Source organism: Acanthaster planci, linkage group LG08, assembly GCF_054643075.1.
Source record: "Acanthaster planci isolate LZ-2023a linkage group LG08, COTS_SCS, whole genome shotgun sequence".
NCBI lineage: Eukaryota > Metazoa > Echinodermata > Asteroidea > Valvatida > Acanthasteridae > Acanthaster > Acanthaster planci.
This window is the reverse complement of record NC_141784.1, coordinates 6,640,127-6,651,930: the sequence shown is the minus strand read 5'-3', so window position 1 is coordinate 6,651,930 and position 11,804 is coordinate 6,640,127. Positions and strand designations below refer to the sequence as shown.

General features: G+C 39.4%; 2 protein-coding genes across 2 annotated transcripts; one reads left to right on the top strand and one right to left on the bottom strand.

Moving 5' to 3' along the window:
* The first annotated feature begins 727 nt into the window (after positions 1-727).
* Positions 728-5,501, top strand: LOC110987799 (uncharacterized). The gene is made up of 3 exons (XM_022250881.2): positions 728-1,021; positions 3,056-3,827; positions 4,131-5,501. The coding sequence occupies exons 2-3, from the start codon at positions 3,320-3,322 to the stop codon at positions 5,168-5,170; spliced, it is 1,548 nt and encodes a 515-aa protein (XP_022106573.2). The 5' UTR covers positions 728-1,021; positions 3,056-3,319; the 3' UTR covers positions 5,171-5,501.
* Positions 5,502-5,654: 153 nt separating this feature from the next.
* On the bottom strand, positions 5,655-11,489 carry LOC147798344 (dihydrofolate reductase-like). The gene is made up of 5 exons (XM_087140398.1): positions 11,284-11,489; positions 9,358-9,513; positions 8,807-8,933; positions 7,994-8,106; positions 5,655-7,573 (listed from the first exon to the last, which is right to left on the bottom strand). The coding sequence occupies exons 1-5, from the start codon at positions 11,397-11,399 to the stop codon at positions 7,480-7,482; spliced, it is 606 nt and encodes a 201-aa protein (XP_086996524.1). The 5' UTR covers positions 11,400-11,489; the 3' UTR covers positions 5,655-7,479.
* Positions 11,490-11,804: the final 315 nt, after the last annotated feature.

Below are 11,804 nucleotides of genomic sequence, written 5' to 3'. Positions count from 1 at the left end.
TAAATACGAATTTTTTTTCCCTCCGAGGTCAAATTCTTGTCACTTTGTAAGTCAAAAGCAAAGCTCCGCTCTATCGTTTACAGTTAGCGCAAATACAGTTAAACAAAACTGTGCAAATGTCCTCACTTCGTTTGACCTTTATTCCCCACAAACAGTTCTGTTTGTACGCTGAAAACATTGGGCTAAAATATGAAAGCGATTTCTTTGCTCAACAAGAAACTCAACTATGTCATTTGGATTTGTAAGAAGACAGTCAGTAGATAATTCATTCACAAAAATTAAAGTTAAACTGAATTGAATGGCCCCCTCTTTTAGAAAGTTCAGACAAGCAAGAAAATCCTCGATATGGTATAAAATAAGAAAGAAAAAAAAAGGATGCAACGTAATTTTAAAGAAAGGAATATCTAATTTATAAGGTGTCCCTTAATAGAAGGACAATGCCATTTCTATGAAAAAATGTAACCTGCAATGAAATCTCACTGATAGTTATTGCTCAGTGACTTGCTATGGTAATTTCCAAGAATTGAGTTTCCAAGCTCTACGGTTGACAGTATTATCCTGCTGCACTGTTGCGTAACGCTTATCCCAAATTAAACATCCTCTGACGTCAAGACACCCTGAAACCTTGGCACTTTGCCCGTTGCAGTCCTGTATCCCGCAGACTTTTCAAGATGTTGACACAATCGAGACAATTGTTATTATAGGGAAGACGCGATGATTCTTTGAAGTCATTATCATTAATCAATGCTCCGATATTGACTTGGTGCTCCCCGTTTAATGACATCGCTTGTCTGTTACCGGGCGCACAGAAAAGGCAAAAACATCATTGTGCAAGAGCAATACCGACCCTCGTGTCTCGTGACCTGTTGCCAGCCATGCCCGGTCTATATATAAACCTTTCTTGATCCATATTGAACCCAAAACTTTCAAGACAAGACACACCTCAAGATACACCACTCGTGCCGCGCACAAAATGCAGGACAAAGGATCTGATATCACGCACTGACTGAAGTTTTCTACCGTAAGTAAACCATTTGTTGTTGTCAGTAATGTTTGTAATTCAGCATGTCTCTGCTTCCTGTTACAAATTTTATTTTGGTAGTCTGTCATTTGTTTATTACGATAGCCCCTCAAATACCATGTACCACTGACTCGATCTCTGATGGACATTGTGTGTGAATAATGTCGGTCGGGCTTACTGGCTTTGGCCCTTGAGGCTAGCCACTGCAACAATTTCTTTTCATTAATGCTGGTAGAACAAACGAAGGTGCATGCTGGACACTACAGTCAAAATAGAGTTGTGGGCAAGTCCGTCAGTGGTAGAACAAACTCAATGGCTGTAGAAAAAGGAAGACTCGAACAAGGTCCTGAAAAAAAGTGTGCATTTTTTTAACAAACTTTCATTTTTGAAATTAATCATATTCACAACAACTAGAAGATTTAAGTACATGTACTTGCTCTTTTCGTTTTGCCCACATCCCAAGGACACGGTGCCTTCATAAATAGATAAGCAGCTACTTTGTCACGTGGCAATCAATTATTTAAGGCTCATCAACCACATCATGGTTACTACAGCGGTAGGCAAGCTTACTCATAAATTGAACACAATACCGTTCGTTGCTAGCTGTTTGTAAAGAGACTGTTACGCCCAGCGTGGAACTGTAGCATCGAAAAGTGTCGAATTTCGGATTCGAAAATCGGTTAAATTTATTACTTATAGAAGGACAAAGTTTGTCTCATTTATTGCAAAGGACAAAGTTTCCTGAAGGAAGTACATGTACGTTCCTTATTATTTCCAAACTCAGAGGACACTGAGACCACAGCACAACCCCCTATACATGTACATGTGGTTAACAAACACCCCTCACTGGCCTATTGCCACGGAAACTCATGCTTGCCCTTTGAATCATCGTCATTACGAGTAAACAGTTATATTGCAAGAAATCCAATAACTGTTGACTGTTTCTTGGCATAAAGTTAATACAAGGATTAGCAGTTCATATATTGTACAGGGTGCATTAAGTGCACTTCAACTATACGTGCCTTACTAATAGAACCTGAACGTTGACCCCTGATGGAGCGCCTCCGGAACCCTTGCATAGGAAAAATAACGTGCAAAGATTTTAGAATTTGTAATATTTTTCGTTCAGTTACTTCTTAAAGGGCTTTGGGAAATATTTGCTAGTATATCAACTTACAGAAACTGAAAAATCACCTGAAAGCCCGGAGAAATATTCTGCCAAAAATTGACCCATCGCTTCCGAAAATCTAAAATACATGAAGATCAGCTTCAGGCTCTATTCAGTCGTTTCGATCGTATCACACATTCACAACATGGAAACGCTGAAAAAGTAACCTGTGCGTACAATAAACCGTCCTCAACACTTGTTATAGACTACACAAAGCTTGCTGATACTTCAGAAATTACCGTTCTTTCATCCAGGAAATTACGCTCAAAAAGGGAGTTAACGTAAAACCTCTGAAACAGTCCAGTTTACAAGAAAGACTAATTTTTGATAGGCCAGAAAACGAAATCGTATACTACTTTTCTAAACGTTAGCACCCTAAATGTGGACAGGATAAGGCCCAAAGTTAAAAACGACTTTACAGATGGGACTTTCTCTTCCGATCATGCATGTTAGTTGGATTTCATAACCCACGACAAAATACATTGTATTCTTTTCTAGAGGGGGTCGATATTGTACTGAAACTTTTCATGCCAAGTCCCGTGCATGTGATCGCTGTTTCTATTTTTGGGTTGTTACGAAGGTTCAGGAAGCGTTGTTCACCCAACCGTGTCTAGACCGCTACTGTTGCGCCGTTGACCATGGTGCTAGCGGAAACGAAAAGAGACCTCCTATAGTTTGGCAAAGTTCCAATTCATACCCTAATCATTGATTTTATGTTTAGGCCTACCATTTTAGCGTTGGACACTGTCACTAGTACATCTGAGCATGTTTGATGCCAGTTTCAACTTCTATGTTCATGTCAGAGCGATTGGTAATACAGTGATGAAACGTTGACTGGTTATTTCTCTATATCCATTTCCTTTCAGAGCCTACAAGAAACGATGATTCATTGAATGTGATCAACAACATTCAGCCAGAGCGATGAATTATTGATTTCTTTCGTTAGCCAGTCTGCTGATGCAACTGACTTACCAAACTAAACCATTTAGCTTCGGGTTATGAAACCCTTACTAAATATAAAGGCTTAAGTCACCAATAACTTGATTTCAACTGAAGACTCTGCAACACCTGTCAAATATTGCCCTGCGTTGTGAATTCTGAAGGAAGACAAACTAATTTAGAGACAAGATATGAGGACTTTGGTACCAACTTCTACCACAGCAATGTCCGTTAAGGATTATCGAGACGTTATGACGGACCCCACCAAGAACTTACTCAACGTCATGCGCACCAATAGCTTCACCCGTATCAAGTCGGCCCTGACAGTCCCGGGAATTCACTTCGGCAGCCGGGACCCAGAGCACGACCTTCAGACCCTCCTCATGCGTGTCTGCCGCTTGGATATGCCGCCCAGAAATCGACGAGACCTAGCCAAGATCCTTTTGGACAAACAGCAGTTAGACGTGAACGCCAAGGACTCAGAAGGCATGACAGCACTGGCTCACGCCTGTATGATGGGCGACACGACCATGTTAAAACTCCTCGCTGAAGAGGCTGATGTCGATCCCAACATTGCAGATCGAGAGGGAGACACGCCCCTACTGCATGCCTGCCGAGCTGGACAGGATGATTTGGTCGCTACGCTGCTGACACACTTCTTGAGATGTGGACTTCAAGTGGACCAATCAAATAATCAAGGTGGGTGGAAGAAATATAATGTCAACTATTCTGTTATGTCGTACCCGTATATGCCAACAAAAATCCATATTTTTGATGAGAATTCTTGGTGGGAATTTAGGCCAATTTTACTTTTGTTTCATAGAAATCATTAGTTTAATTGATGGCAAATCAAGGAAGAGCCATGTGTAAAAATATGACTGAAAACAAGAGTTGTGTTCAAATTCCATCAACCAATTTTTTAAACCGCAGTATCGGTATTCTGACATAAAGTTCAGTTATATTTCCATTAAAAACTCGACCTGCTTATTTCTAATCATGCAGGTGTAACTCCGCTAATTGAGGCTGCGAGAGGAGGTCATGCAGACATCTGTCGCCGTTTAGTTACGATAGGTAATGCAGACGTCAACGCACGGGATGGAGATACCTTCAACACGGCTCAGGACTACGCAATTGCAAGCCGCCGGCTTTCCACCCCAGACATTCTCCTACTTTCTCCCATCGCGCAGAGGAAACTCCAAGCGAGAAAGAAACGGGAAGCCATGGGGCGCAGCTCTCTGTGTGAACTCATGAAGCGTGCCTCATTTTATCCCACCACAGGCTGGCAGCAGGAGGACTCCGGAAACACCTTCGTCATTGAGCATAGAGATGGGAAACTGAAGCAGCGCAGTAAAGCTGTTACAGCCACTCTCCACCAAGAACACTTGCAGCAGCTGAACAGCACCGTGTTTCAGGTGGCCAAGTATGGGTTGAGTCGCGTCGCTGAGCAGCGTCAAGAAGAAGACGAGCTGAGCGCTGATACTGAGAAACCCCGACAGCGAAAGATATCTCTGTCCTTACCAGACCTCCGCGAAGAAGATTTAGACCAGGACATCAAATTAACAAGTACCCGATCCAATCCTCTGTCCAAGAGCTCCAGCCAAGACAACCACCTACGTGTTCCACATCGCCCATCCCCGTCTAATAGCCCTATCCTTAGCCGACGGAGCACCCCTAGTCCTTCGCGTCTTCCCCACCCACCAGTCTCACCCAGTAAATTGCACAACCCTCGTCTGAAGCTTCCATTTGTTGATTCGCCCAGTCAAAGCCCCGCCTCCGTCAGACGAAGAGGCAGCGTCCCTAACAAAGTCTCAATGGGTTCAAAGCCCGTGGTCAGGATGAATGCAATTCACCATTCAAGTATGGGGCTCTCACAGAGCCCTCCTAATAGCTGGGCACCATCAGCCAATAGCCGTAGCTCCCACGCTCATGGCCAAGTACCAGTGGTACATATAGTCACACCAAATAAGAACGTGGAGTCAAGGACGAGACTCTCATGGGAAGGCAAACCATCATCGTCAGTTCCTTCCTACCTTTTCAGATGATAACTTGTCATTAGAGCTCCATAAACGGTGATTTGATCACTGCAATCGATGGAAAATGAAACTGGACAAGTATGCTCAGATTTGAGCAGTCGGAGGTTGATTTTTGTTGAAGAAGTCCAAATTATAAATTTTACAATAATTTAAAAATTCTTAACTTGGGAAAATTGCAGACTTTAAATTCACCAGACGATGTCAGTAAGACTGAAATTAAAATTATGAATCATATTTTGTATTTCTTGTATTTAAATGGCTGGCTTACAGCTGTTGACATGTTGGGTAATTATTTTATCCCGACGCATTATTGAAGACTTTTCGAATATTCCATATGCCAGTTATTTATGAATTTAGAACTGGGCTTAACCCCTTTTACAAATAGAATGAAATTAAGGACCTTTAAATTAATCTGTAAATAAAGTTTAAATTATATTAAATTAGATATGGATGAGTCAAAAAACCAAACACAAAGCATTACAACAGCAAAAGATTCTTTCCAATAAACTTTATTTTGGATCTTTCTTCGATGAAAATGTATTTCCTTTACAAATGTGAAACTTACACCATTAAAAAGAGTGGTTCAAATCATAAAGTTTGGCTTTTTCTCACTCTAAAAGTGTCCACTACTACAGATGAACGAGACTTATTCATGAAATTTTGTGTACATAATCGATGCAATATTGGAGCCTGTGTTATAAACACAAGTAAATTATGTTTATAAAACCTTTTTCCCCAGAAGCACCATTTATACAAAACGAGAGTCAAAAGTGACGCAATTGACGTTAGAGTAACAAGTCATTTGTTTAAAGTACAAAGTATGAATTATTAGCAAAAAGTATTAGCATAAAGTGATGCACTGAAAGCAAAATATTAAAGAATAATACATAAGAATTTCAAATTGTTAACACTGAACATTTCCATTTGTTATTTCTGGCAGTGTATAATAAAGGTCTACTCAAAAGTGTTCAAATGCCTTTCAAAATCATAACTTTCCTTGCATGTAGCACTACATGTATTCAGCAAAACTGACCTTAAACTATATTGATGATCTTGGCAAACAGTTCTAGTACATGAACTCCTTACATTTGCATGTGATGGGAAACCTCCAAGGTAGGAAACCTCACCTAGTCTTACTGTGCACCCCATTTTGTGAAATTCCTCTACTGCATACTCTACTGAATGTCATAATCTCCCCGAATGTCCTTAACCCAGGAATCTACTGCCACAACTAGTGTTGAAGCTGTTGACTTAGAAATGACCGAAGGATTCAGAAGTGCATACAAGATCATGTCTGAATCTAGCATCCACAAAGACGAACAGTCCTGCCATAATCTGACATAGCTATACGTATATGTACACGAACGTTCATGTACAAAGAACAAAGCATGAATATCAACATGAGGGCGCCAGAAGCATGTGTAGCAGCAGGAGCAGTGAACTAATTCAAGCGAAAATTTCTGCTTAACTTAAGCATAAAAAAAAACCCAACATTTTTTTGAAAAAGGAGATTTCTTGGCCGTAACCAATGGGAGGATTGTGGAAAGGTGGGCCAGCATCTATTCCATGGGTTTGGGAGCTTCCATCCGAGGGCAGAGTTGATAAAATTACCTATGGAAAAGGGTGCCCCAGAACGTAGAGGGGGCCACTTCAAAAATGGTTGTAAGCAAACTAGGAAACTATCACTTTTCGAGGGGTGAGTTGGTTTTGCTTGAATTATTAAAAGCCTAATTGGCTAACACACCAAAAATTGAAAAGAAACAGAAAGACTAAGGTCAAGACAATAATTTATTATTTGTCTGAAAAACACCTGTAATGTAGGCTTGCATGTTACTAAGCACTGAACTTTGAGTTTAAACTGTTTTCAATTGGGCTTGAAATGTGTTCGCTACACCATGCAGAGCCATATAACAATGAGCCAAATCTTTAGATTAGGAGCCAAAACCCCTTGACGCATGCTGGACGTGTCTTCATATTGGAAACAAATTGCTATAGCATCTTACATGACCTCATTCTGCAACTCTATCATCAACAACCTCCGGTCGGGAAGATTGAACATTGAAAGTTAAATATTTGAACTATATTTGAATTATTCGAATTGACTCAATCCTACATATTTCAGCTTTTTTACTTGGGTAAGTGTAAATAATAGGAAAGCAATGTCGCAAGGTCTTCCACTGTATTATCTGCTTTGCTTTCTATGTAATTTGGGGGAGGATATATGAATGCATCTTATTTCCTAGAAAAGCACAGGTCAAAATTCTATGTGAATAAAGACAATGTCTCAGACCTGATTTCAATCTTACAGCCAGATGCATTCATAAGGTTGATGTGTGTTGGACATTCTGGTAAATTTCAAAGTTGAATTCAATGTTGTTTTCTTTCTGTCGCTCACTGTTTACTTCTGGATCACTGCAGAAATAAAAAAAAAGAACAATTAGTAACCTTGCAAAGCTGGCAAAGAGAGAAGTTGGAACACATTGAATACAGTTTTGGAAATGCTACAAAACCCCACACTTTTTTCTATGATGGACATTGTTCTGCAACAGAACATTCAAAAAATTGCAAAGAAGTTTCATGCCCTTACCCTGATAAAAGTTATTGACACAGAAGACACAATTTAGTTAAAGTACAAACAAGTGACAAAAAAGAGTTCCTTTTCCTTTACATGAAACTCACCAAATATTAATTAACAAATACAAGAACAGGTCATAATTTCACACAAGGCTATGAGTACGTAAAAGGTTGTAGGGTATTGAGGTGGGAAAATAAAGGGGCGGATTCAAAAGTAAGGATGAAACAGGCATTGTAAGTCATTTTGTTGTCACTCACTGGACTTGTTGAAATTTGGAGGTGTCAATCTCTGAGATGAACGTATCACACTCAAACTCTGCATGGATGCGTGTCAGATAGATACGATGACACAGGCTTGACTCCATGGCTTCCTGTTCCAAAATAAATAAAAGTCTAGAAGCCTTCCCATTCAAAAGGCAACAGCTCAATTTTGCCTCAAGGTCTTATCGATTAAAAGTATTTATTTTATCCCTACATTTTAGTTAACGTTACCACCAAGCAAAGCTATAATGATGAAACAATACAAGTAGTGTGACAGACATTAAATAAACATTGGCAAGCAGTTCAAATCAAAGAATTTGTGTGCAATACGGACAAAAGGAGAAAGGATGAAGATAGATAGTATTTACGTATATACATCACCTCGTTAAATCAACTAATTTGAATAAAAAATGTATCAGGATTTTGCCAAAAATTGTATAATTCCATGTACATCATCCACATCGTTCACAGGGTATGTATACATACATACATACATGCCTACACTTGCCATGATGTCAACAATTCCAAGATTGCAGGTGGATTGTGAGATTTTAAACCTCAACTTCCTAATGACCATACATTTACATAAATTTGCATTAAGTTCAGCTTTTGAAAAAAGTGCTGTTTGAAACCGAGGCATTACAAAGTTTTAAGTATTAAACAGCAAGTGTGGGTGGTAATTCCCAGTTGTTTCAAATGTTGAAGTGCTTAATTCAAAATCACGAAAATGATTGAGTTCAACACAATTCTGGTATGCAGGCCTAAACTTGGTGCAAGTAAACAAAACAAGTCACAATAAAAGGTCTCTACCTTGTATACAGAGCTTCCACCAATAATCCAAATAGCATCAATGCCATTGGCAATGGGAGGCTCAGAAAGAAGGTTGATAGCTTGATCAAGGCTGTGGCAAAGATGATCAGCATCTGCTGGGCATTCACTAAATGAAAAAAACACAAAAATGTTACATGTGACAAAGTATTTAGTGGAAAGATCAACAAACTTTTTACTTGGAAGATGGCTGATCACTTAAATTAATTTATGATCAGTTTGACCTATTATTGCGCATTTTCAACTCAACACAAATGAAAAAAAAACAACTCCATTTGAAAAACTAAATATTGATATATTTGACCTTCCATTCCACTGAATATTCAAACACATGCATTCAGTTGTAACAAATTGCCACACAAGCAGAAGCAAAATCTATGTTTTGAAAAAAAAATAGAAAAACTTGTAGCCTTGTAGGCAATATCACTTGCTGGTTTCATTGCTAGGCATGTGTATTAACTACATAACTTAATTGGGTTCAGCATGGTTAGTTTACTTGTTATACTAGATACTAAATCTGTTTGCTTCATTACCTTAGTGTTTTGCTGAGGACAACGTTAACTCTGTTAGGAAGTGGTCGGAACTTTCCTGGGATAGACAGCCATGTTTTACGACCCATAATGACAGCATTCTTTTTGTCACTCTCAGTTGTTTTTGAAGTTTGGGCACTGAAGAACTTCAAATCAGTCCTGCAAAGTGGACATGTGGAGATATGACATTTTTACTTGGTGAAAATGTTGCCTTTAAATGTTCTTAAACCTAAACTAAACTATTCTTAAAGTCTTGTTTGCCCACCAAACGTTAATTGTATCCCAGAGTACACTCAACAATTTTTACAACACACATACACGTACATTTCAAATCAAGATCTCATGAATCCTAAGTGTGCTAAAATACTTCTGGAACATCAAAATAATTTCAACAATTACAGAGCAACTGCAGAGCCTTTCTCAAACAATTCCTGAACTAATGTTAAAATAGTCGAGTACAAAACTTGAAGACTTAGACAGTACTTCGACAGGTCAAGGACCTGTCAATAGCTCCATATTCAGAATTCAGGCACAGGAAGAGTTCTGAATCAAGTTTTAGTGCATAAAAGACAGCATATCTAAAACAATGGATGACCACAGAAAGTTTAAAAGTTGCACAGGATATTGGACTCTGAACTGGTCCTGTACACGTACACATACATGTATTTATGTCTTGCTTTTTTCACTGGCACAGCAACCGTATGTGCGCAGCGCATGTTTTGAAAGACAGAAATTTACAGTGATAAATCTTCATTTGGTTCCATCCTTAATTAATTTGCCACCATGAATTTATGGTCATGAGATGGAATTCAGACACAGTGCAATTTCAGACTATATTTTTCTTGGAAAAAATCCTTCAAAGCCCCAAATCACCGACGAGTAATATATCCTGCAGTTTAATGTACGACAAGAATCGAACCACTTTACAATTTGGGCTTGTTTCCCCCTGTACAAAAGTCTGCCCAAACCATGAATCTGAAAAAGAACATGTTAATACTCTGTGAATTAAATGTTGGAGTAAACATAAATAGGATGTAACAACAGAAGAATATTCTTGTTTTTTGGAGGAAAAAGTCCATATGGATGCCACTAATTTTCCCAGCTGTAAGCTAGGCTATATTACATTAGCCATCTGAATACGATATAAAATGTTCTCAAAGCCAAATTAAGCAGTAAAAATATTGAGATAAGAAAACATAGAATTTTTTAGACTAGTGTCATCGGGTTCTTGCACAGGGTGTCAAGCATCCATAGGCTATATGGAATTCTTTCTTGAACACACCATCCACTAGATCAGGGGACATCTCTTGCGCAATCGATCTGTCGATGGTGGTATAACTTAATAAATGTTGAATTATTTACTCAGAAACAACTTTTCAGAGAAGTCTCATTGCTGAGGGTATCAAGTGATGTCCAGATACGGAACACTTTCTACCATTTGAGCATCCGGCATCAACCAGCCGTGTCCATGTTCTAAAAGGCATGTACATCATCTGATCATGTTCAGTGTACATGTTGACTGGTGCAGTGGTATGGTCTGCCTGCGTGACACTGACAGTTGCATGCTGACGTCAAGTGGGAAGTGACTGAGTTAAGTCATAGGGGCCTACTCATACTAAGTCATACTCATACTGACTAGCCCAGGCTGCTAGTCTTCATTTGACCATGCATGGTGCTCCATGATTACACAACAGCCGAGGCCAAGCTTAGGCCTTAAGTTTAGGCTTTGGGTGGAATGGAATGCTCTACTGGCTGGGATGCATGGATTCTGGGATTGGGTATGGAATAGGACAGTTCTGTTACATGTATATTAACTTGTCATTTTAATGTCAATGTATTGTTACAGTACTCAGTAGGCCTACATGTAGTAGGCCTAGTAGAGTGGGGCTTAGCCTTTTTTGGAGACTACATTCATTCACATTCACTTACCGCAATCTCCATGGGATTGTACCATTAATTCCTATTCCCAAAGAATCCTTACACCTGCACGCAGCAACGATCAAATTATAATTTTTCTGGACAGCCATTTGCTGAATATTCTGCATTTTGATCTAGCATCAGACACAGTGTACATGCACTGATGCAGCGAGGTACTAACTCGGAAGGCCAGGAGATTTTGCATTTGGCGCGAAAAATATGACCTACGGCTGTTTCATGTCCTTTTAAAACGTTTCTATAAGATGCATCTCCTACATGCAAGTACGCAGAACCATTACACAGTGCAGCCATTGACCTTGTTTTGGGCTTGCCCATGCTAACATTTGAAAAACGACTTGATTTCATCTTGGGTCCTTCCTCTATGACTGCACTGAAAGCTCTCTGTTTATGCTGAACTGGCAACAGCCGTCAATCGAAAGAACTAAACACGCCCTCTATCGGCCAAAAGTTTCGCCTTTAATTCCGCTTTTTCATAGCAGTACTGAGAAACACTTCTTGAACGTTTTCAAAAA